Source organism: Manduca sexta, chromosome 26 (assembly GCF_014839805.1).
Source record: "Manduca sexta isolate Smith_Timp_Sample1 chromosome 26, JHU_Msex_v1.0, whole genome shotgun sequence".
Taxonomy (NCBI): Eukaryota; Metazoa; Arthropoda; class Insecta; order Lepidoptera; family Sphingidae; genus Manduca; species Manduca sexta.
The window spans coordinates 10073109-10100601 of record NC_051140.1 but is presented as its reverse complement, the minus strand read 5'-3'; the positions used below and the strand labels follow the sequence as shown (position 1 = coordinate 10100601).

Below are 27493 nucleotides of genomic sequence, written 5' to 3'. Positions count from 1 at the left end.
TAGCCAACCGTCCATTTTTTTAGATTCTGAATTCAGATGTAATTGCGGCCGTATATGCCCGACCTAAAGCCATATGTAGTGATACCAAAGTGTGAGTTTTTCCCCTAATTGGGGAGCTTTACGCGTTATGGGAGAAAAATTTTATTTGTTTATTTACTTGAGATAACAGCTTTACGAAAAAAAATTGAAATAGTGTGTATACTTCTGTTACAAAACTACTCCTCACATATTTTTTACATATCTATACAAAAAAGACAACAGTTTTGGATTACAAAATATTCGAAGGTCCTTTTGGGGAAAAAAAATGCACTCTCACACTTTTAGTCCGAAGATATGTTAATCCTTCGGAATGAAAGTGTGAAATTTAATTTTACCTACAAAACTTAGAACTTTTCAGTGAGATTTTCTTTGAAAAAGTTGTTTTTTGCGTGTAATAAAATTTTGGGGTATAACAAAATAACTATCTGGCATCACTCATCACTGGACACCGGGGCCGGACACATGTATTATTCTCTCTGTGTCGTATGTTACTAAAGTCCGTCAACACAAACTTAACCTAATTTTTTTCTTGAAATTGAACAAAATCGAAAAAAATATAAGAAATGGTGAAAGTTAAGCCTAAAACAGACAAAAAGAAAAAGACCGTTAATCCACAGGTTACTAAAGAAGTTGAAAATGTTGTTAGACTACCACCAACACGTATGTCTGATGATCCAGCACCTAAGCAGGTAAGTCCAGTAGAACTTCATTAATACCATATACCTTAATTATAAGAACATGCTTCTCAAATTGATATACATTTTTGTATAAACTTTTCATTAACTATTTATTTTTTCTTTTCAAGATCATGCCTATAATTGTAAATAAAAATAACCTCTAATATTTTAAACAACCCCTTTTAACCTAATCCACGTAATAAGTTTATATGGGCTATAGACACGATATACATGACAAATAACATTATAACACCCTAAAACATTCTTGTGGTTAAATATATTATATAATATTTAAACCATAACAGAAAGTACCAGAACTTGTATATTGATATTATTTGTACGTAATTTGTTAACGAAGATCATCACTGAAACACATGTACCGGTTTTGGCAAAATCTATCTATACATCATGGAGGTCTTTACATACAGTAGTATAAATTAACTACATTTTATACCAGCAAAAAATTACTCAAACAGAGCCATTAACTGAAACTCTTGGTATACATATTAAACTACTCATAACAATTATTTTGCTTCAGCCGAAATGGATAAACAGACAAAGAGTTTTGGTGTTTGCTGCAAGAGGAATCAATCATCGTCATCGACATTTGATGGAAGATATAAAAACTTTGATGCCACATCACAAATCTGAATCAAAAATGGAAAGAAGCAAAAATTTATATGTGGTCAATGAAATTAGCGAGATGAAAAATTGTAACAAATGTATTCTTTTTGAGGGAAGAAAGATGCGGGATTTATATATGTGGGTGGCCAATGTACCCAATGGACCAAGTGTGAAGTTTTTGGTTGAGAATAGTATGTATAAATTTTATGTGTAGTTGTAATTAATTCAAGTTTCCAAATAATATATAATAATATTTATAAGGTGTGTTTAAGATATGCTAATGGTAATATTTTTTTGCAAATTGTCATAACAATTGACCATTTCCAGAAGCTTTTTAATATAATTATTGGTAATTACCAACTAGTAGGCTCCTCAATATTTATTGCTAATTAGAGGATACTAATTTTTTTATTCCATGTTTCTCTTACAGTATACACCATGGGAGAACTTAAAATGACTGGTAATTGCTTGAGAGGGTCAAGACCATTATTATCATTTGATCCTCAGTTTACTAAAGATCCTCATTATGGTCTGCTAAAAGAGATGCTCATCCAAATATTTGGAGTGCCTAATCATCATCCAAAAAGTCAGCCATTTTTTGACCATGTTTACACTTTCATGATTTTGGACAATAGAGTATGGTTTAGAAATTATCAGATTTTGTCTGAAGATGGTGCCTTGGCTGAAATTGGGCCTAGATTTGTATTAAATCCAGTAAGTAATTCTGCCTGATTTTTAATGGTTTAAGACATAATGGGCAAGTTCTTTGATAATTAAATAATTCAAGGAGATAATTATTTCTTCTTCTTCTTCTTTTAAAATAAAAATGGCTCCATCGTTTTATCGGTGATTTTGCCAATGTCGAGTAGGTAGAAGTAAGTAATTATAAAATGAGTTTAAAAAAACTTTCGACCCGAAGTTAACCGCACAAAAAGACACCTACGTTAAACAGCAATTGGCATAACACATTTGACATTAAAGAAGACTGCAGCAACGATATAGAACCAAGCTCTGAGAACCAAGCACACGAAATTACAGGAGCGGACCAGAGACCAATAAACTAGAAAGCGGACATAATAGTTTTTTTTTTTTTTTTTTTTTTTTTTTTTTTTTTTTTTTTTTTTTTTAAAAAAGACATCTATGAAGCTCAGAAACGAAGAATAGCAGAGAGCACAAGCAGAGGCAACATAAGAGTCTAAAATTATACATAAGAGATGGTATGGAAAATAGGTTATTAATTGGAAAATAATGAAGCTGAGAATACAGAAAGGAAGAGGAAAGGAAAAGGAGGAAGGAAAACAAATACGGTTTAAATAAAAAGAGAATAGGGCAAGGATAAACGGAACGATAAATGAGTAATGGCATATAAGTTAAAGGTAAAGATTATTCATTTTAATGAATTTAGAAAGTAATCTCAAATTTTTGTGGAAATCACTAATTAATAAATATTTAATGTTTAATGGGCGGGGAAAATCAGCAGGGAGTATGTCATATATAGGAAATGGGATTCTTGGGCAATCAAAGAAAAGGTGTTCCAGGGATCCTTCATCTAATCCACACTCACAGAGGGAATGATCACGGACGCGAATTTTAGCAAGAAAGACAGGAGAACATATATGCCCTAAGCGTAGGCGAATAATGGCCGTGGTTACTTTTTGCTGAAGTTTCGAAATTTAAAGAACCAGGGTTTCGTGGGAAGAGAAGGTTGTATAGAGCCATAACTGATTCCTTTCACTAATCTGGAGGACTGCCAGAGAATATTCCAAGAGTTTATTAGGTCTGATTTGGTGTTGCTTTTAAGATCTCGTGTAAAAACGTGCCTGTAAATAACATTACCAGAGGAGACTGCATTACGAGCACATAAATCTACGGTTTCATTACCGGATATACCACAATGGCTGGGAATCCACGCTAGTACTACCTCTATACCAGCTAAAAAACATTGCTTTAGGGCCTCTTTAATTTTAAGAGAAAGATAAAAGTCCCACTGTGAAAGGGAGACTTAATGATGTCCTGTAATAAACTTAAGGAGTCAGTGAGAATTAGACTTTTATTTAAAGCATGCGAATGTACAAATGAAACAGCTTCCAAAATTGCAATAGCTTCACCAGAAAAAATTGATGTTTGAGGGGGGCATTTAAAATCTAAAATTATATTATATTTCGGGATCCACACCGCAGCACCAACAAAATCCCTATCAGAGAGTTTAGACGCATCAGTAAAAATGGGGGTCCAATCACTCCATAACTCAGAAAGAATTCTGGAAAAATTCCTTTGAGCTTCGAGATCACCTTTGGAGATTCCAAAGTTTAGAACAACTTTAGGTTTAAATATAAGGGAGTCAAAGTCAAAGGAGTAAAGAAAGAAGCGATTTGTTTGAAAGGCAACAATAGAGCCATTGGAGAACTTTTTGAAAGATTTAATAAGAGGGGGAGGAGATTTGTGAGACCAGTAACCAGGTTCTTCAACTAGGAGGGAAAGAGAAAGAAGTTTATTATGGAGAGGATGAGAAGATTTTTGAAGGGTGTTGATGAAATAGCGGTCGCAGAGATATTGCCTCCGAAGAGCCAAAGGGGGTTCCAGACATTCTACTTGCAGGGCATTGATAGGAGAGGATTTCATAGCACCAGATATTATGCGGAGGCACTTGGATTGCAATTTATCTAAAAAACTTAAGGCTAATTTATTGCAGGGTTCGAGAACAAAACAGCCATAATCAAAATGACTACGGACAATTGCGTTATAAAGGAGTTTTTGATTGTAGGGATGGGAGCCCCAGCGGACGCCAGAAAGAGCTCTGAGTACGTTTATACCCTTTTCACATTTATTCGAGATAAATTTTAAATGAGGAACACCAGTAAGTTTAGAATCCAAAATGACCCCTAAGAACTTAACCTGACCGTGCATCTCAATCAATTGGTCATCCACAGACAGAGTGATGGAAGGAATAGATCTCTTCCGCGAAAAGGCAACACCCACGCATTTTGGGATGGACAGGGAAAGGTGATGATCTTTTAACCAAACGTTTAGATAATAAAGAGCAGAATTTAGACTGTCAGAAGCAGATTCAAAAGATTTATTGCAAGAATATAAAACAATATCATCGGCATATTGAAGAATGTTACAAAAAGAGTTGACAGACAAATCAAGATCTGAAGTATATAAGTTGTATAAAATAGGACTCAGGACAGAACCTTGAGGAAGACCTTTCCAAACCAATCTTGGAGGGAAGTTGGAGTTGAGTACCCGGAAGATAACAGAGCGGCCCATGAAAAGATTGCAAATGAAATTGATCATCCTCGGTGGAATACTCAGATTAAGCATTTTTTGCCTGAGTAACGGAAGATGAACGTTATCATAAGCGGCGGAAATATCCACGAAAACGCCAACAACATTTTCATTCCGCGAGAAGGCTAAGCGAATATCGGATGTGAGAATGCTCAAGTTATCCAACGTGCTCATACCGCGTCTAAATCCGAATTGAGAGTTAGATAGGAGGCCTTTGTTTTCCAAAATCCAATCTAGTCTATTTTTAACGAGGATTTCCATAATTTTACATAGGGCAGAAGAGAGGGCAATTGGTCTGTAGGATGACGCAAAGTTTGGATTTTACCCGGCTTTAAAATTGGAATAACAATCTGTGACTTCCAGCTGTTAGGGAGGGAGCCATTAATAAATATGGTGTTTATAATATTTAAATAAAATAATTTGGCAGAATGTGAAGATTTACTTATAAATGAATATGGAATACCATCAATGCCAGGGGAAGAATCCCTGAGGTTTAAGAGAGCACAGTGAAATTCTGCTGGTGAGAATGGGTCATTCATCTTGTCAAGAGAACAAGAAGGAAGGACAGGCGGGAAGAAATCTTCGAAGGGAACGAAATCAGGGGCAAAACTATTCATAAAATCCGGTAACCAGAGATTATAATCATTAGAAGGGATGTTGGAGAGATTCGATTGGGACTTACGATAAATTCTCATTTTTTTCCACACCAGGGAAGGAGGAGATCGAGGTGAAAGTGACTTACAAAAAATTGACCAACCCTGAGCCTTTTTTTTAGCTAAAAGTCTTTTACATCTAGCGGTAATTTTCTTAAAATTTAAAAAATTTGGCATGGTAAGATTTGATGCATAATTGGTTTCCGCTGTGTTACGTGCATGGACAGCATTGGTGCAATCAACATCCCACCATGGAGGAGAAGAGGGTTTACCTGAGGCAGAGTTTTTAATAGGAATAGATAGATTGGCCGCAGATATGATAGCCAGTATAAAATCGTCATAAACAGAAAAAAGGTTACTACAACAGGCGGATTGGAGAGAACTAATTTTTAAATCTAAGTTAAAGCTATATTTATCCCAGTCTGCTTTCGACAATCTGTATTTTAAGAGGGGGGAGTAACTCAGGCTAGGAGGAAGAAAGCATTGCCATAAAGAAAGCACAGGAAAATGATCACTTCCATAGGAATGCAAGAGAGGGGACCATGATAAGGAAGGGCATAAATTGGGAGATGCAAGTGTGAGATCAACTGGACTGGAATTTTGAGTGGGCGAAACTTGCCTTGTTGAAGAACCGTCATTAAGTAAGCATACGTTAAGATCATCAAATAGGTCGAGAAGTAGAGCAGAACAAGGACCATTGTGATTGGAACCCCACAGGGTGTGGTGGCAATTGAAATCCCCCATAATAAATAGAGGTGGAGGAATAGCCATTAAAATACTGCGCAAATCAAGAATTAGCTGGGGACTAGGGTGAGGAATATAGATGGAGATGAAGGAAGTATTAAAAACTCTAGCCGCAACAACATGCAACGAAGAATTAAAAGTAGGAAGAGGAATCTGGGAATATATGGTAGACCTTTTTATGAGAAGAGCACAACCAGCAAAACCGTCAGGACGGTCATCTCTGAGACAGCAATAACCGGCAACCCTAAAAGGTGAGCCCGGCTTTAGCCATGTCTCAGATATGGCAAATACAATTGGACTATATCGATTTAAAAGGTATAAGAGATCATGTTTTTTATTTTTTATATTCCTACAGTTCCATTGTAGTAGACTGTGAGCCATTTAGGAAGTTAAATTCAGAAAAAAGTTGCTGAAGGACAGAGACGACGTTAGGGGGAAGGGCATCACTAAATTTACAAGTAACATTGAAAAGAATAGAGAGCAATAACTGTAATAAATTATCATTAGGGGATGGAGAAGAGCGTAAAGGGTTGGGAGGAGAGGAATTATCAAGCGTAGGCGGAGGGGAAAGAGCACAACCATTGGGCTGGGAGGATTTTGGATCTTGGGTTAATAACGTATGGGCGTGGGAATCATATCCTTTATTAAGAGAAACTCTTGGACGACGTTCAACTAAAACAGTCTTTTTATGGGAGACGGGAGGAGATGATTGAGAGGGAGGAGAGGAAATATTAATATGAGAGGCGGAACCTTGGGAGGAAGCAATTTCAACAAACGACTTACGTACTGGGCGGAATCTTAAGGCAGCTTCTGAAAACGAGATATTTTCTTCAGACATTACCATTTTGATTGACTTTTGACGAGAGTGTTCTGGACAATTGGGGAAGGTAGCCATATGACAACCAGAGCAGAAAAGACAAGTAGCTTGACTATCAGGGACAGAACAAGTGTTGCCTCTGTGTGGCTGGGCACAACGATAACACCTAGGCTGGGATCGGCACTGTGAAGCAACGTGGCCAAAACGACAGCATTGCCGACACTGAATAGTGGGGAGGAGGTAAAGCGATACCGGCAAGGAGGAATAAAAACAAAAAACTCTATCAGGGAGAGAATGGCCTCTGAAAGTTAAAACTACTGTAGTAGAAGGGACCCACTCGGTGACGCCATTTTTAATAACTTTCTTATTAAGGCGGCGGGCTTTAATAACTTTACCACAGTGGTCAGGGTAATGCAACCCCGAAATAAACTCGTCCATAGACCAGTCCGTGGGAATGTTTTTGACTATGCCCATACGTGAAATATGGTATTTTGGAATTGAGGCAGTTAATTTGTTAGTAGAGATTAACTGGGACTTAATCAAATTATTAGCCGATTCGGCAGAGTTGAACAGAACCGAAATCTTACCACGACCCACAGGTTTAATGCTCCCCTGAACAATATCAGGGACTTTTCCTTCAAACAATATTTTAGCCAACTTGAGAGGTTGTATGACGGAGTCTGCTTCATGTGAAATATGGACTAAGAAGGGGCCTTTATCTTCTAAATCAGAGTAAAAAAAAATGTCATCGAAGTCGGGGCATGTATAACTATCTTGGATGGACAAAGCGGGAGAGATGTTCTTTTTTGAAATAATGTTAGAAATACCAGGATCTATATTAGGACGTTTAGAAGCTTTTTTAACAAGTGTATTAGAGGATATGGAAGCAACAATGGCAGGGTTGATCCCACCTCCCCCATCAGGAGGCTCGTCTTCACAAACATCCATATTGTAAAGGGGACAAACAAAAAAGTAACTATTAAATATTCAAAAGATGACTTACCAAATGAAGCGAACAAAAAACAAAAAAAAAAAAAAAAAAAAAAAAGAGGGTAGAAAATAGAAAGATAATATCTTTACCACGACCGACAAGAACACGTCAATAACCTTTGACAACCTCGGGTCGAAAAAAAACGAGATAATTATTTATAATGTTAATGTTGCATTATAAGGCTAGTTGGCAAGTCATACTATGTGACAACTAAGCAATGCCAAGTCAACATATTGGACTATTTTATGAAACTCAATTTTGTTTAAAGATCTCATTTGAAATAGCGATCATTTTGACTGAGATAATGAATGAGATTTCAAGACTGCATCTGAATCATTTATGGTTATCAATGTGTAATTGTTGGTTAATTATGAAAAGAAATTAATCTCTGTAAGTGCATTGATAAAAAAGTATTGTTTCAACAAAATCTTGAATGGATCTGATGTGTTATGCAGGAACTGCAGCAATTGCCTTGCATTTGTAATCGATGATATTATGAAAAGAAACAGATTTCCTTACTAAAAATTATCAGGGATTATTTCTTTGAAATTGAATATTGTTTCTTTTTAGTACTGGATTATAAAAAATCTTATCTGAAATGCTTCCAAGCGCAATACATAATTATAGTTCGCAGCCTATATTATGATAAAATCTTGTATGTACAAGAACCAGAACCGTACAGGACTTACAATCTCATAAGATCTTGAAAAGTTATTGTGTTTTATTAAAAAATGACTAATTGTATGTCATTCTTTCCTATTCTTGATTTTGACCTCAATTATTTTTACTATTTAAAATTTTATTTTTCAGGTAAAAATATTTTCTGGGTCTTTTGGTGGTGTGACATTATGGGAAAACCCAAAGTATGTTAGTCCTGCAAAATTGAGACAAGCATTCTCTAAAAAAGCTGCTAATAAATATGAGAGGAGGATTGAGAAGAAAGTGGTTTATGAAGCCACTAAGCCGGAAACTGGTTACCCAGATATTGAAGGTGCAGACTTCTTCAAAGGAGACCCGATGAGGAAAGCTCACGAAGTTGTGATTAAGGGTATGTTGTTATACAGTGTGTTGTAGGCTTAGTATTATAAATATATGACTCTGAATATGGATCTATTAATATATTAATTAATAGATTAGAAGTAAGCATATTTTGTAATCAATAATTGGTGTATTTTTAGTTGTAACCTGTTTTGTGTTAAATAAATAAATAAATAAATAAATATATCTATTAATATTATATTTATACATATAATATTCATACCTTTGTTGCTGTATGTCACTTAAATTTAAAAATATCTAAAAATGGATGCTCTTGTCTCTTAAACTTCAAAGGCAATAAAAAATTAACTTAATGAAAATCATAATATAATTTGTATAAACTTATTTACAGAAGAGTTAGAATCCCCGCCTAAAATTGAAGAAAGTGATGATGCTATTGAGAAACCAGTATTTACGAAGAAGATTACAAAAACTAGACCTGACAAAGTAATCAGAAGAAAACAACTAAAGGCGAAATCAAAAGCCATTTCTGATCAAATTAAGAAACGAAAACAATTCAAAAAGAAAAAACCTGGGAAAAAGTAAAAGGATTGTTTTTATATTGAAATAAATATAAATAAGCATTTGTATAAATGATTTTTATTCTTATAACAAAATATAAAGTGGAAGAACACTCCAAAAATAATTTCTAATGTTACAAGAATGTCATAAATGCATAAAGGTGCTGTCTTAAAGTTCACGATTTGAGACAAATAACAATACAATTTTGTGCAATAAGAATACTGAGAACATTGAAATAAACAACCATCACGATGTACAATTCATTTCTAAATTTAATAAAATGTATATTTTCTAGAAATATAACACAAAATGCTGTTCCACAACAAGGGAATAAAAATATGGAAAGATTTATATTGCACATAAAACAAAACGATTTCATTATGTATTTAACTCTTCTAATATTTGTTTCTCTACCTCGTATTTCAAAAAAGCGTTCGCGTCTGCGCTTAAATCCATCTAAAGGCCAAGAGAATGCAACAAAATAATTGATTGGTCATATAATTACGATATTTTATTAATAGATCCTGTAACTTGTGCCTAATCGATTACCTCTAGCTGTATCCCGAAACACGTATTAGTATCAGAAAAATAACAACATATATAATTAGTTGCGAGGTATTGAGCTAAAAAAAGCGTTCAAATAACAGCAAAATTCAGTTTGCTTTTACTGCTTGGACGGTACGAACGCATAGATTGTTGTTTATGTTCATTACTCCCATTTACCTTACAACTGCCTGTTTATCTAGGTTGATACCAACTTGTTCCATATCTTAATAAGTTATATATCTTATAGTCTTTAATTTTAATTATTCTAAATATGATTATAACTAGCCTTTTTTGAGACACGAGGACTGAGAAAACAGACATGAATCTAAAATATCGAGTCATGCAAAAATAAATAATATATTTCGTGTATGTAAATGATAGCTTGGAGAATTAATTGAGATTAAAAAATATTGTTTAATACAATACGATTGGATTAAAATATATTTTCCAAATTAAGTTAAGCATAAAAAAAACTTAAATAATTGTACTTCAAAACTTAAGACTAATGAAATAAAGTTTACAACTGTAAAGTGGTTGTACATATAATAAATTAGTAAAAGTTTCACATTCTATTTTAGTAAAAACTAAACACAATATTTTGAACCTTATTTCAATAATGTTACTGACATAGTAATATTATGCAATGCTGAAATCAATCTTCAATTCTGTTTTTTGAGCACAATTTTGTGCTTGAATATATTTAATAAAACATATTATTATAAAGAGATTCCCTTTAAATAACAAAATATTGTCATCTATATATAAACTCATCTTAAAATCTGTAAATATTCAAAGATTATTTCTATTCAAATTATGCATGAAATGCGTTCTATATCTATATAAAAAATATAAAGATGAAATAACATTACTCCTTACATTCTAGATAACTTACTTCATTACAAAATAATGAGAATCAACAGAGTAATGATTCATAGTTTGTGTAATAACAATCAAATTGAAAGTCTGTGCGTATTAAAATTGTGTATATAAAATATAATAATATCAAGAAGTTCTCCTTGTCTGGACGTATTTACCTGTAAACATAACGCAATGTTGTGTTTAACTTGTCGGATACGATCATGTATGTTTATACACAATACTAAGGCACATCAGGTGTATTATAACACCTATTATCACGACAAATTTCGCTCAATATTACCAATAGAACTCTCAAACATGTAGATAGATAATAATATTACAAATTCAACTCCCAGTATTTTCTTATCAAGGTTATAAAAATAGGTTGTTACTGTATGTTTGATAAGACAAGGGGACTATTTGTTTAATGTATACCACATTAAAAAAATAGTCCCCTTCCACTGAAGGGGATAGCCACACGAATTACAAACCTTAGGTAACTGTACGACACTATTGTCTATTAAAAATATTTTACCTTCATCAACTTTAGCACATTTCACAAAGCTTTGGGTAAGGCCTATATTGCGGAAATAAACATCTTGTGGCTGATAATAAAAATAAATACGCAAAAGCATAAATAACGCAAAACAATTAATATAAAAAACATCACTAATGTTGGTTTAATATTAAACAGCGAATCATATTTCAAATATGAAGTAGGAGTATAAGTTGCTTTTGCCATGCACAGAAGTGATTCTATACAAAAACAAAAAATGCTTCACTCCAGATGATACACTGATTACCTACGTTGTCCGAAAGTTCTATTTAAATACACAACAGTCTTAAATAACTATTTTGTTTAAACAATAACACACAAAAACTAATGAGACCATGCAAAAACAATATATACTCATTACTCATATCAAATATTCTAAAATCACAAGCCGGATCCGTACGAAAATACCCTAAAATCGATTTCTATAGTTTTTTTCACTCGTAAATTACATTACAACCAAACATTAGATAATATCTAATTTCAATTACAAGAAGCACTCATGAACAATTAAAAACTCCACGCGTTAAATCTAAGCACAAACATTAGAATTTGGCTGCTACCCGAAGAAGATAATCTTCGGTTTCTACAAAAATCCTTGCAATATAGAACTTCATTTAAGCTTAAAAATTTTAATATTCTTATATCAATTACCACATGAAACACATAAGCAGGGAACGTAGAATACAAAGACCAGCTTGATTGAAAGCTAACTTTATGAAACCATTGTAGTTAGGTTTTAGAAATTGCATCTGTACATGGAGGGTTCGCCACTCCGCCATATTACATGCTATTCTATGCTAAATACAGTATAGATAATGCCATTCACGAAAATGTGCCCCGCCGCATTTTGAACGGGGGTATTTCGGGTTCTCGTGGGTTAAGGCGACTGATCCAAGCATCAGTTAGCCGTCAACGGTTCAATGCACATTAGTATGCCCCTCATTCGTCACTAAAGTTGCTTTACTTAATGTTTTGTTATTATTTACGTATTGTAATTTTTTACTAACTTCAAAAAAGAGGGAGGTTCTATGTACGAATGTGTAAATTTCATTTAGACCAAATTTCTAAATTCTTTTTTTCTTAGGTTCGGTACAGCTTCGATGTCTTATATTAAGGCGATACCTCAAGGTCCATTTTCATACATTTTGTTTCACCTTTAATCGTTTCGCCTTTAAAATTTCGTCATATTAAATTTTAAAGGCCGAAATATCCATGATTATTAATTATTTTTACGTTTTTCTTTCAACTGCGAGAACTAATCACTAACTAGACGTGAATTTAAATTCTTTACTTGCCAATACTTGTTTAGTTACCCAGATTAAAGGTGAAACAAAATGTATGAAAATGGACCTTGAGGTATCGCCTTAAGAGTATTGCTGTTGGATATTGAACTTTGATGATTCAGATAATTTCTCAATCAAAAAGGATATTAATGACTCTCTTGGACTTATTCTTCTCTTATTATTTTTATTTCTTACAAAATTTTGGGCGCGGTTCCGCCTGAGTGATTATATTTTTCCGGGATAAAAAGTAGCCTATAGCACCAGAAGTAATGTAGCTTCCTATCAGTGGAAGAATTATCTAAATCAGTTCAACAGTTCCAGATATTAGCCCCTACAAACAAAGTTACCAACTTTTCCTCTTATAATATTAATATAGATTAATAAAAAAACGCAAAATAAAAACATACTAACAAAACATTAAACAGCCTTAAAAACCACCAAAAACAAAATAAAATATTTTGATAATATATACAAGATAATTAAACATTATTTAAATACAGCACTGACTTCAATATTTATTTAATGAGCTAATTCAAACACAATGACATGACTAACAAAGCAAATTAGATAGCTCGTACCTTTTAATAGTTTCTTAGTAACCCATATATAATGTTAATTTATTCTTGGTGTTTCAAAACGGTTTTATTTTTTATAATGTCTCAACTTAAGATAAATAAGTTATACTTAAAAACCCGATATGTAATAATATGTTATTTAAATTGTTTAGAATAGATAGTAACTCAAGCATATCAAAAAAAAATTCGCATTTCTCACGTTGGAAATTACCATGCGGTTTATACGGGAGTGCCGTCACGGCTACAAACATACCTATGCACATTGTACAATATAAAGATTCTATATGCTTACTCATATCTTTGTATATTTATGCAATTATTTATCGATCTTTTTTAATGCTCACACAGACTAACATTGCGCCGGAGCACTATGGGGCCACTCTAATCACTTACAAGTAATTAGACAAAGTAGTAGGGCGCGTTTTGTGGATGACATTATCTATAACCAATATTGTTAGTACTCTCCACAACATCCTTGCAACCCATGCCAAAAGGAAGCGCCATGCAAAATGGGCGATGTTAGTACTTCTCCTGCAGGTCCTGCAACTCCCCTCCATCTTGCTCGTCTTGTTTATCTATTTTGTGGCCACCGAGCTCAGCCAATCTTGAACTTTTCCATTTACCTTCAGCTCCATTCAAATTGCGGTCTTCACAGACACACAAGAATAACGAGTCTACCACCATCTACAAAATTATATGTGGTTATAGTTGTTATAAAAATCTCTGTGATGACGCGTAGACAACGGGATCACAAAATAATCATTCCTAAAATTATTTGCTTTTGTAGTTCACTATAACTATTACTACCAACGAGTATACTTTGGTGTAGCTAATATATCAAGGCAGTTCCAAAAACAGTCAAATTAAGGATATCAATTACGAATGTAACTTACCTCATACAAGGACAGTATGCAGTGTGCGATGAAGAACGAGTAAATGCATATAACGAGCGTCGGAACAGCGTAGAAGTGCAAGTCGGTGTTCCGTTTGAGCAGCAGCAGGCCCACGATACCCGACACCGCGGTCACTATACACTTTCCAAGGAATAGGATGAAGTCGCCGACGCTGTTGATCGTGGCGACCTGCAGCGCGTTGTTCACTATCGTGCTGAACGCCTTTAACATGAAAAATACATCCATGCGTGCAATAACCTGCCATCACATTGCCTAGTGTATATATAGTTAAAATCAGTGGCGACATTAGGGGCGAAGGGCAGGGAGATGAATTGAGCAACCACCTCGCGCGGTACCTTGGAGAGGTCTATTTTTGGCATACTACCTACGAACCTGTTAAAATCAGGCCTTTTTTTCCGCCGGGATCTCATATTAATTTTTTTTGACCCGCACGGAGCCTCGCGTCATTTAAGTACTACACTAGTACATTTTGTCTTGGCAAGAAATAAATAAATACGAGCACATTATGTAAAGCGATGGTGCTTAACTAGGTTGTCTCTCGCAGGCGTCAGACTATTCGGCCAGTACTGTTTATGTCATACTCACCCTGGCAGCAGCTTTACAGAAGTGACACCTTTCAATCGTTATTATAGTGTAGGCATTATGGTTCAGATAACGGATAAATTTCTCCAAACAGTAGAAACAGCAAATTCCACATTTAAGACCACATTTAGCACATTCGGATCCTTTCTCTGCTCTCGCTGATAATCTGGAATTATAAGTATTATTAAGCAATATATTTTGTATTAAAGGGTTTTAATATGCATTTATAATATTATCTTTTCTATATTTTTGCAGCACTATGTAGCTACTTATCGTAAGACTATTTCTATAATTATTACCTTTCTATTAAGATTGTACTTGTTTATACACACTTCCACAGTTAAAAAATAATTATTATAACATAATATCACAGATCTTTATAAATTACGGTAATTTTACTTACTTTGCGTGTAAATATGTCAGGATAAGTCTTGGAATCTTAAATAATGTTATCAAAAAAGAGCCCTTAGCGACCGATCCCAAATGATACTTAACAAGTTTGCCGATGGAGTACAACACAGGAGAATGAGCATTGGGACCTCTGAAAAAAAAAAGGTTGTCACTTCTCAAAGTCATAACAAATAGTAATTTCTTTTGAATATAAGGTATCTGTTACCTAAAGTACCAATGAGAAACTGCCCCAGCGATGGTCATCTGTTGGCAGCCAAGTATAAACTCGCTACCCCATATCAAGCAAATAAGACACATCCACCACATACTTTTCACCCACATTGGATCAAATTCGATAGGATCGAAAGCGAAAGCTGTGAAATAAAATTGACTTGTCTTAAAATAATGTGTGACCGAAATTATAAAATTATGTTTCTACGTAAGATAATATTATTACGTTATCTAGGCCATGCCTAAATGTAATTGAATTAAATATAACAATTTAATATTACTAAACATTAACCAATTGTTTGCATTGCACTAAAGATTTAGTTATTTTTCTAGATATTAAGAGAAGAATAAATAATATAATATTGTCTTATATACATATAGATATAAGTTTTCTCTAGTACTAAAAACTAGTGATGTGCTGAATATCCGTATTTGAATCCGGGGATATCCGAAGGAAAAAAGACCCGTATCGCTTACTTTTGCCGGGACTTGGACGGATTTTTTAAATGAGTAAATATCTCAACGTGTATAAAATTTTACATGTAAAGTAGCAATGACAGAATGTTAACTTTAGTTATTGAAATCTCATAATTGACGCACTTATATTGCAAAACATAAATATTCAAACAAAAATACATTATTACAGTGACAGTTACACATGTAGATACCAAAAGATGTGTAAGTATGTTTATAAGTTAATCTTAGTGACAAGCTATTGAAAATTAAAACAAACTTCCATTTGTATAGATTAGATCTTTCCCAGCCTTTTATATTTACGCCTCAGGCTCAGATATATCTTCCAGTTACACAAAATAAGTACGATGCGGCAGCGCCGCGACGTATTGCTAAAGGATTTATAACTAAACTACAAAAATGTTTCGATTCTAGCTATTACTCAGAATAAAGTTTTGTAATTTGGATTATTAGATTTTGAATCCAATAAGAGGCTTTTGTGTCATATGCGCAGGAACCCCCAGGAAACCGACAATTTTTCAAAACTGTTGCTTATTCCTCGCGTGGAATATCGGTGATAATATAGGTATTACGTATACAATCACCAAAAAATGCATAATGCAACACAAAACAAGCCGTTACTTAGAGCGTGAACTTTCGTTTCAAGGTCATCTGCATCAACACCGAAAGAGAAAAATAAGTTGAAATCTGTGTCCCTTTCCGTGTCAGTAGGTATCCGAGGATAAAAATTAATATGATCCCGCACATCACTGCTACAACAAATTCAATAAAAATGAAGGTGTTGAAACTTAAAATAACATTACCCCTAAAATAATTACTCCACTAGAATGAAACCTTCTTCAACAAAATTTCTGTAGCAAATATCTGAAACATGCATTTCGAACTAAATAGGATACAATTTGAATAATATTTCATATAAATATATTTGCAACTAGCTGTACCCGCGGCTTCGACCGCATAGAAATCATTGTGTCACAAAGATTTTTCGGCGTAAATCCGGACCCACGAGATTTTTTACAACCAACCTTTTCAACAGTAATCGTTATATTTGGTTTGTTACGTGGTATATAACTTGTGACTAGAAATACTTTACGACTGATATACAAGAACCGAACTAAGTAAATATTTATATGGTAAGTATTCTCGGAATGTGTAGTCTCTAACCTTAGTAATATTATAATCAATAGTCATAAAACATTATTTAAAAAAAATAAACTTAATATTTGATCTTACTCTTTAAGTTAGCACTTTTATTTATATTTTGTGCCTCTATAGCTGCCTTTTCGTTTTGATTAGGTATGGATCCATTAATGAAAAAGTTTGTTTTGTAAGGTATTCCGGGATAATTTGCAGTAGCTAAACACACCTGTAAAATAATTTGATGTTTAATTTTCGTTTATAGATGTTTTCTTATTTTAATGATGATTTTGAAGGTCACAAGATTTTCAAATTAATGTTTGGACTCATTGACATAGTTTGGATTTTCTATTAGGTGGCTGATAGAGGGAGTAAAATAAAAAAGCTCATGAATTTCAACGAAAGGCCACACACTACACAAGGTCCCTATAAGAGCGAGGCTTTTTTTTTGGGCTTGCAAAACGTTTTCGAATGACAACACTAGTTTCCCCAACAGCAGCTATGTTTGGTCTTCAAGTCGTGATAGTCAGTAAATGGAGATAATATATTATAAAATATAATAATTGAAGAAATTACAGACTGCCTCGGTGGCGTAGTTGTATTGCACGTCCGGTACAATAGCGCTCTGAGGTCCTGGGTTCGAATCCCGGGTCGGGCAAAGTGATATTTGGGTTTTTCTGCTCAGTATCAGCCCGGAGTCTGGAATTTGTGCCTGATATGGCGATAGGCTCGCCCCCTATCACATCATGGGACGGAACATACTTGGCGAAAAGTGGGTGCCCTAGTTGCGCCTCTGCATACCCCTTCGGGGATAAAATGCGTGTTGTTATGTATTATGTAATTACAGACATATTTTTAATTTTCATCGAAGGACGATTGGTTTATAATTAAGTCGAATTTTCATTTATAGCCAATCGATAAATGAGAATAAAATTTAACCAAACTAGCTTTTGCTCGCGGCATAGCCCGCGTGAAGGAGTTTTCCGGGATAAAAAGCCCGCTATATATTTCGCTGGGGTAGAAAATAGCCTATGAAGGTTATAGGCTTATAGGCCAGGGTCGTAAACTATCTCCATACCAAATTTCATAAAAATACGTTGAGTACATTTTGAGAAAATTGGTAACATTTGAGACTTTGTTTAACATGTATAGATACAAAGTAATAAATAATAATAGTCTTACCACCACTAATGACCAAAATGTGAAGAATAATACTAAGAAAAAGAATGTTATAATGGGCTGCAGGAATAGGGCTGGTATTGATCCTAGACAATGGGCTGTCTCTTTAAATAAAGCAGCCAGGAAAGAGACACGGGAACGCATTACCCATATCAACAGCAGCAAAATTACCTGAAACATATTAAAATCATTAGTTTTATTATTATTGCATTGGATTAGCATCTAAAATAGACACAAACTACTAAACAGTTTTGGATAAAATTTGGAATACAGATAGACCAAATCCTCAATCGATTTATGGACTACTTTTCGTCCCCAAAAATTACCCAGTTAAAGCTTTATACCTTGGAAAGCAAATGAAACTGAAAGCAATAACTGGTGGTTGCTTATAATCAAACAATAATATTATATTCTTATCAATTTCCCTTTTTTTCACAAGATACCAAATAAGATAAAAAGAAAAACATTTCTTAACAATGATAATTTATATTAAAAATAATTATTTATGTAAAGCCATTCATTGTTACAAAGTACAAACTAACAGACTGAGAAATACTTACTGTTATAATAGTGGCAATTATAGAATACCACAAAAACGCCTTCTCATTTTTCAAAGATTCCTAAAAAAAATTAAAATAGAAATTAGTTGTTTTTTTTCATGTTAAAAGAATTTGTTTTTAATACAAGAAACCTACAGCCAGAAATGGTGTGTCTGCAAAGCTTCTTTGTTGAGTTCTTAATTCATGATATGTATACCAGAGAAGGCCAGTGCCTGCCACACTGACAATAGATACTATAATCATGAAGATCCATGACACTAAGGTTGCCAGCAAGTGAAGGATTGATACCATAATCAAAGAACATACTGAAAAAAAATCATGCTTTAGTATATATGATAATTTTCATAATGCAATGGCCTTATAGCTAGGCAAGAAATGAAAGTTTATTGAATTGCCCTTGCATTTGTTCCACACATAGTTGTGTGATACATAAATATTTGACCGGAAACCAGTCATTTCAAAATTTATAACTTATTAATGTACCTAGAGCATATAAAAATATTATATTATAATCTATAATATCTGACTACTCCCAATGAATGACTGAACTATTAATTTTACTGAACAACAGTTAATATAATATAAAGTACCTACATAATTCAATAATACAAAATATTAATCCATTATGTTAATTAAGTAAGTTATTAAATTAATTATTAACTAGCAACTGAATATTACACATTACTTTGTATAATTACATATTTCCATTATTTCAAGTGATCCAAAGGTGACATCACTATTATGACTCAAGCAATGCATTAACTCATCGCCAACCCACACTATAGTTATTTTTACATACGGCAGACATTGAAGAAAAAGTATAATATATATACCTATAATTCTATCTACATATGTTTTTTTGGGCAGCATTGACTCAAATCTTCCTGGATGATATTTTACTAGCTTTCAACACTATTAATGCACATTCCCGAAATAAAAGAAATATGAAATTTCTTATCGGCTACTTGGCTAACTCCCTTGGCTAAAAGCTAGTTAGTACATCTATGAACATACCACATTCATATAATTAATTGAAACTATATTACAGTACTTACTGAATGCTATAATAACACATATGATCATTTCTTTCCAGGATGAGTACAAATCTGACAGCATTTGTTCAATTGTATCCCAACTATTTAGTAAGTCATAAAAATCAGTAAATACTTTTGTAGCCAACTCCTTTGCATGTTTAGGGAAGCATCGATTTAAAAGTGGGAATGATTCATAAACTGGCAATGTGGGACATGGTCCTATGTAATGGTGTAAATCATTATTTACTGTTGTTTTATTTAAATTTATGTCATACCGACACAAATTTGAACCACTCTCATAATAGAACTGTTTTATATCATTCAGAGATTCCATTTTCTTTTTTGGACATTCCTTTACACATATTTTAAGAGACTTCTGTAGTTCTTTTACATCCATGAAAAACAGATAGGGTTTATCCTCTGTGCTTATCCCAGCTAAAGGTAATTCTAGTAATTTCTGATTCTTCTTCACTCCACATGTATTTCCAAAAGAGTCAAATCCGTTTATTAATCTTTGAGGGTTTCCATACACAAATGATATTACAGCAACTATTATCTGATAAACAAATTATCAATGGAATTAATGATAATTATATATAAATATAATCAATAATAAATTGCATATTTAAATTAAATATTTATATACAGCTATCTAATACAGCTATAATGTTTACCAAAACATACACCCTCAAGTACACATACGGTTTGGTAAATGTGGGGGTGCGGCCAAATAAGTATAATGAAATCGGCTCGAATGCGCAGCGTCACACGCATAGTTATAGCAAATTTCAAAGAAAATACAGCCAATTCCCACTATGCATATTCTCTTTTTATTTTTTATTTAATAGCTGGCGCATTACCATCGAAGGTACATATGCAGTCGGTGAAACTTTTGGAATTATGCGAATTCATCAGCTTTCAACCTACCCTAAAAATGTTTAGTACAAAAATAACTTACCATCAATATCCAAAATATAATATAAATAATTAGCCACAAGACATCGGTACAGCCTTTTCGCGGTGTTTCATTTTGGGGAGATATTTCACTTTGGGTACACCCCATTTCTAATTATGTACTAAGAACTTTGTAGACGCTACACCTATTCAAACTTTAAATTCACCTTTAAAATTCATTACATACGGTTTACTACAGAGGAATTTAAAAATGGAACTTCTACAATCAACTGCGAATTGTATCTTGTTATTATGTACTTTTCAGCCTTCGTTTTAAACGTATCCTATGTATATTTTGACTTATTACTATTTATCTACGACTTTCCACGTCTTTAAATTTTTATGTGGCTACTACTACCAATTAAATTAGAATTTCGGAGTGGATTTCAAGTTGCACAGAAAAAATGGTTATATTTATAATGCCGTATACGTTTCCATATATATTATAATTCTCTTTGCGTATACGGGTGGTGCCCGTCAAACAAATAAACTAGTGCTCGACGCCCATGGCGTAGTATTTGTATTCTCTTTGGCCCATGCTCTTTGGTGCCGTAGAGTATGAAACTTCTTACGTGGGTGGACACTTAGCACATTTTTTTGTAATGATGTTTGAGTCAAGGTTTTCTAAGAATAATTATGTACCTTATTTCCGTTACACAGACTTTAGTTTTGGTTGACAAAACTTTAAGTTACATCTAGTACCAACGCTATTATGTTGGTTGTCAGACACACATAGTGACTCTTATTATTCCAAGATATTGACTCCAATTGTGTCACATTTGTGTATCTTATTTATTTTGTGTGCCACAATGGAGAAAAGAACTAATTAAAAAACGCACTTGCGAAATCTATTAATTTACCTTTGCAATTATTGTAATCATAGTAATTGTTGGTTAGACGGAAATAGATCATGGCTACAAGGTATACTGTTCAGTTTCTATATAAACTTGGAAATAAATAACGGAAACTTGGAATCAGATGAATCTTTGAGTAAGAGACCTAAACACTGTATACAATTTTTGCATTAAAAATTCGCCTAACACTATTGTGTATTTTGTATTAATAATTTGCTTTTAAATAAAGGGAATTATTTAAAAGTGTGGATAGTGTGAAGTGTGAAAAGTGTGGATATTTCAAATTATAAATAAAATCATAACTTACAACTGTGTAAGATTCATCGTCAGCAATTTATATCGATATAATCATAATATCAATCGAATAAGGAACGTCCTTAGAGAGAGCAGATTTATAGTAAGTTGGCAGCCTTGCGTCATATTTTATGTATAGCATTGGTACAAAATCTTACCTAAATTGAACTCAAAATAAATGTACTAAGTGCCGCCTCTTTTTACGTAATATATTACTTACTCTGTGGGAAGAATACTATAACTATACTATGTGTATACCTGGTATATACTATAACCCAGGTCATCAAAGAAACGAATCTAAAATTGTGAAGCTTATCATATTCTCTCGCTTGTACCCTAGTGCCACTATACTGACTCACGCGTGTACCGCAGACAATAATAATCAATCTTGAATCTTGATTTGCTTTCAGGCTGTCTTGACGCGTTCAGTGATTTTTGTCATAATTTTCTTTTATTTTTCCATTGTTACTTGTTTGTTATTGTTGTTAAGTTGCAAATGAACAAATGTTGCGAGAGAACCCCTATCATTCGATAATCCCGGTGAAGGACCGTCTCATAGGCAGTATCAATAAATTAGTTAATAGTAATATTCATTAACCATAATAATCATTGTTATGGTTGAATGCTTATTAAATATTATTAATTTGAAGAAAATTGCCCTAAAATTTTAGATGCTAACTGTACTATCTGTTAATATAAGTACCTCAGAACAAGAACAAGCATAGAAGGAATCTAAATTACCCACATATAAGGTCAGTCGGGGGAAGTGCGCCATAAAATTTTCATAGCTGGATTCAATACAAAATAATTTCTTTTTGGGCTGACTTAAGAATGTAATTTTATTAATTTAAGAATATTTGGTATTTTGTGGTAACAACCTATAGCCATTCAAGGAAATCGGACCATAAATTAATAATATTTTTCTCAAAGATAAAAAAAATGGTAGTAGGCGCACTTGCCTCCGGAAATGGGGTAAGTGCGCCTGTGTAAAAAAAACGCCAATATGAAACATTATAAAGAAAACACTCATTTTAGTTCATAGAGAAATAAGTTTTACTCGCAATGCTCTTGGATAGTTTTTAATCACTCAATATTATAAAAAACTATGGCTGTCAAATCAAATTCGGGGCAAGTGCGCCATATATTTGTAAATCAGGGCTTCAAAACATTTTACAATTTTTTTTGCTATATTTAGGTATTAATATTAGAGTTTTGTGTGCGAATATTTTGGAATAAAAAAATGGTAGCCCAAATACGAAATCCATTTTATTTCTAAAAACTAAAAAAACATACAAAAATGTAAGAAGTAATAATTTTGAATGCGTTATAACTCAATTACTTAGAATTTGGCCTAATGACATTTGATATGTTTTAGCTTCATTATACCCAGATAACAAGCCTGATCAAACAGTTGCAACCTCTTCACGTAAAGTTGCTCTAGACCAAGGTATTTCAGTTTTTCTTTTGTAAAAACGAACCATCTTAAACAAATATACGATGAATTAACTAATACGCCCTTTTATTTAAGTCGCCTCAAAACAAAATACCTTGAGTACAAAAAAATATGCTGTTAAGAATAACTTTTTAAAAATAATAATTCATATTAGTAAAACATATTCTCAAAAAAGGTTGGTAATATATGGATCAGGGGCAAGTGCGCCATACGACTATTAACTGTGGCGCACTTGCCCTACTCGACAATTTTGAGGTACTTTTTTTCGCATTGCTAAAAAATCCTTTATTTTAGTATATATAAATAAAATTCAGGCAGGAAGTTAAAATAAAAGGTTTAATCTATGTATTCACCTTACTGGTTTACAGAAATATGTGAAATAACTTGAAATATTTGATGTTATCTTTCAGGGGGTCATCTCTGTTTACAGGTCTAAATGACACTTAAAATAAAATGGCGAATAAATCGTATTAAAATGAACAGAGCCATTTATGTTTTTTAGTGGAACTGTATTTCAGTTAGTAGCATAGATATAAGATTGCGGTAATTGTATAACATCAATAGTTTTCGATTTTTTTAGGGCAGGTGCACTTACCCCGTCGGCGCACTTGCCCCCCCTCACCTTACTTATCCTATTTTTTCAAATAGGCCAAAACTGTTGAAAAAAACGACACAAATATTATGTTGCAAAGGTCGGCTTGCGTACACTTTACAATAAACAAATAGATACCTTTGGTCCTATTTATAATGTCGAAACAGCAAATAAAATGTTAAATATTCCAACTTGCCAACCTCAAAACCTCAGAACAAGAACAAGCATAGAAGGAATCTAAATTACCCTCATATACTTATCCTATTTTTTCAAATAGGCCAAAACCGTTGAAAAGAACGAGACAAATATTATGTTGCTAAGGTCGGCTTGCGTACACTTTAACACAATATTTGTCTCGTTCTTTTCAACGGTTTTGGCCTATTTGAAAAAATAGGATAAGTATATGCGGGTAATTTAGATTCCTTCTATGCTTGTTCTTGTTCTGAGGCTCAAAACAATGTCACAAACGCGCCCACACAATTTACTTATGTTATACTTCAGCGCGTGCTTTTCAAAAGTGGCTACATGTTGTGTAATATTTTTGTTGTTAATTTTAATAAATACACAGTGCTGTTTAAGTAAAATATAGCCCTACGAACAAGTAATGCCCTGCGTTATTGTGGGGTGTAAATCTCATTCTTCTCGTAAAGAAAATGAGACTGAAATCAACAGCTTCCATCGGCGAGTAAACAAAAAACCTAATATATTTGCCCTGTACCCTGTACATAAGTGCAAAAAGTATTATTAATTATACTTTATTATGCTGTAGTCATATTATAATCTGCTGTTGGCCATTCGATACAGTCATTATTAAGTATTTTTAATTTTTACCAATTTACGTAGTCGTGTTCAATAGTGTTGTGCTATATATTCTGTCGATAACATAGACGTTAGTATATTGTAGTTTACTATTTTGCATAAATTACCTTTTACTTTCAATATACGGTGGTGTAGTGGTAAAAGCCACATGGAAACCGTGCGCGAAGACTGGGGTCGAGGAAACTATCTGTTTTTCATAGTGTGTTTCATACAAGACTGCCTCGGTGGCGTAGTTGTATTGCATGCCCGGTACAATAGCGCTCTGAGGTCCTGGGTTCGAATCCCGGGTCGGGCAAAGTGATATTTGGGTTTTTCTGCTCAGTATCAGCCCGGAGTCTGGAATTTGTGCCCGATATGGCGATAGGCTCGCCCCCTATCACATCATGGGACGGAACATACTTGGCGAAAAGTGGGTGCCTTAGTTGCGCCTCTGCATATCCCTTCGGGGATAAATGCGTGATGTTATGTATGTATTATGTTTCATACAATGTGTTTCATTGCAGATTCCCCATAGATGATGCTATGAGGCAAAATGGATTGTTGCCATAGCTCATCCCAATTGGCATTGGAAAAAACAGCACCGTGTTCGCTCTAAGCATTTCGACAAAGTTTTATTAACATTGAAATAAGTTGTTAAACATATGTGACATGAACAATACCGCTGTGTTTTAATTTTACTATCCCATTTTAGTAGCTTCTGTCATATCACACCTCTTGGGTATCTTTTAATCCCTAATAAAGTCAGAAAAGAACAGAAGGCGTACTGGCTTTCTCCTAGACGAAATTCCGGCCGATTTTTTGTTTGATACTAACAGCGGTTTCCATTCCTTCTGAAATTTCTAACATTTTCTTAATTTCATAATCTAAATGCTAAACCATTTTTGTGGGAATGACATTTCGGAAGACATGAAACTGCTGTAAATAGCAAATGAAAATTGGACAAAATTTAGTTCCAAGAAAGCCGGTAGTTCTATAGTTTATTGTAATTTAACAGCTACTTAACGAGTGCTTTTATATACCCAGACTTCATTTGGTACTTAAATACCAAATCAGGGTTTTGGTATCTTTTTTTTAGCCTTTATCTAAAATAGCAGTTTGCAACGGTTTGTAGTTGACTGACCGAAAAGTGTTTATTATAGCAGGTATGTGAATTAACCATAGCCGATAGACAAAGCATCTATCGAAATCGATAAGATATCAGAAGGCATCGCAACACAATTAAATTTCTTGCTGTCTAAGACAGAGTACACTCAAATCAATGACTAAATATAAAGAGGACAGGCCTCAAAAATTAGCTATATGAATAAGTTATATTTATGTCAGGGAAATCGACGCAGAATTGTCAATATATATGTCTATCTCTTTTACTCAAAGCTTATTTGGAACGCAACAAAAAGACAAAAATAATTGCTTTCTTCGCATATGGCACTATTTCGTTTACTTCAACACACTGGGACCGCCTTGCGGCAGAAACGCCATTTTATGCGGGCCAGTCAGCAAGTACATGTAGTGTCAGACGATGTAAACAAATCTTCATAAATATTGAATTTAAAGTAATATAATCATATTCTCAATTGTTCAGTGTGTTTATTAGTGTATTTGTTAAGTTTCGAAAATGACTCAGTGTTGTGTGAAAGGATGCAAATCGAATTCACGCAAGAAAGACCCCGAAATATCTTTTCATAGGTTAGTAACTGTTTTTACCGAAAATTAGCAAATATCTTTGTATATTTACTTTTGGATTTGTTTTTATCAATTAAAATGATATGTGGATCTGGTTTGTTAAGCTTTGGACCCTTTTAGGCGTGATTTATACACATTAAAATTATTATGTTTGTTTACACACGAGCTTAGGGATGGGTGGGTGGATTTGTTTAGAAATTATTGATATCGATATTTTAACAGACGCCCGTTATCAGTTACGGTTTTTGTCTTTGAAAGAATGTTAGAGCACACATCAATATTGTATTATCCAGAACGACAAACTAAGTGAAATTAGAATATTTTTTAAGATAACCAAAAAATTTAAAAACCAAGGCAAAATGAATTGAGAATATTGAGCGACGTGATTGGAATCCTACACCAAATACATATTTCTTTACATTTTGAGAAGATATGCATAAACCACACGTTTAATTAACGCGAGTAAAGATAACTGTTTTCCAACAATATTCCCGATAAGTAAAATAGTAATGATTATTATACTTCACCTAATAGTAATATTACTTTAATATATTGCTATGAATTAAATTAGAATTGTTACATAAAAGAATAGATAAACATAAAAGAAACAACATAAAGATGAAATGTAAGATATATTTTTACAATTGGCGGTCTTATGTTTCGAGCAACCTTTGCATGCTCGGAAATAGGTACATAATCATATTGTTGTTATTGCAAATAATTATTATAATTGATTATCATCGAAATCATCGAAAATTTCGTCATATTAAATTTTAAAGGCCGAAATATCCATGATTATTAATTATTTTTACGTTTTTCTTTCAACTGCGAGAACTAATCACTAACTAGACGTGAATTTAAATTCTTTACTTGCCAATACTTGTTTAGTTACCCAGATTAAAGCCGAAACAAAAGGTATGAAAATGGACCTTGAGGTATCGCCTTAATACGTTGGGTAGTTTTTGAGTTTAACACGTTCAGCCAGACAGATGCAGCGGGGGACTTTGTTTTATAATATATTTTTTAGAACTTTTTAAGAGGAACAATCCCGTCATACATCATTGTTGCATAACTTTAACCGTTTACGCAGCGCAGGCAACGGAAGCTCTCAAAACTAATATTTTTCTCTGTT

The 27493-nt window shown here is 33.5% G+C and overlaps 2 protein-coding genes across 3 annotated transcripts; one reads left to right on the top strand and one right to left on the bottom strand.

Moving 5' to 3' along the window:
• The first annotated feature begins 468 nt into the window (after positions 1–468).
• LOC115453344 (ribosome biogenesis protein BRX1 homolog) lies at positions 469–9459 on the top strand. The gene is made up of 5 exons (XM_030182045.2): positions 469–728; positions 1255–1531; positions 1771–2054; positions 8644–8881; positions 9224–9459. Exons 1-5 carry the CDS (start codon positions 603–605, stop codon positions 9415–9417), a joined length of 1119 nt encoding a protein of 372 aa, XP_030037905.1. The 5' UTR covers positions 469–602; the 3' UTR covers positions 9418–9459.
• LOC115453343 (choline transporter-like 1) lies at positions 9455–21170 on the bottom strand. 2 transcript variants are annotated; one of them, XM_030182043.2, is made up of 12 exons: positions 20671–21170; positions 19734–20268; positions 18814–18983; positions 18679–18738; positions 18122–18289; positions 17036–17168; positions 15324–15471; positions 15111–15248; positions 14711–14873; positions 14105–14326; positions 13738–13895; positions 9455–10973 (listed from the first exon to the last, which is right to left on the bottom strand). In XM_030182043.2, exons 1-12 carry the CDS (start codon positions 20773–20775, stop codon positions 10970–10972), a joined length of 2004 nt encoding a protein of 667 aa, XP_030037903.1. In that variant the 5' UTR covers positions 20776–21170; the 3' UTR covers positions 9455–10969. The 2 variants fall into 2 exon arrangements, with proteins under 2 accessions (XP_030037903.1, XP_037298916.1); XM_037443019.1 differs by having other exon boundaries at positions 9814–13895.
• Positions 21171–27493: the final 6323 nt, after the last annotated feature.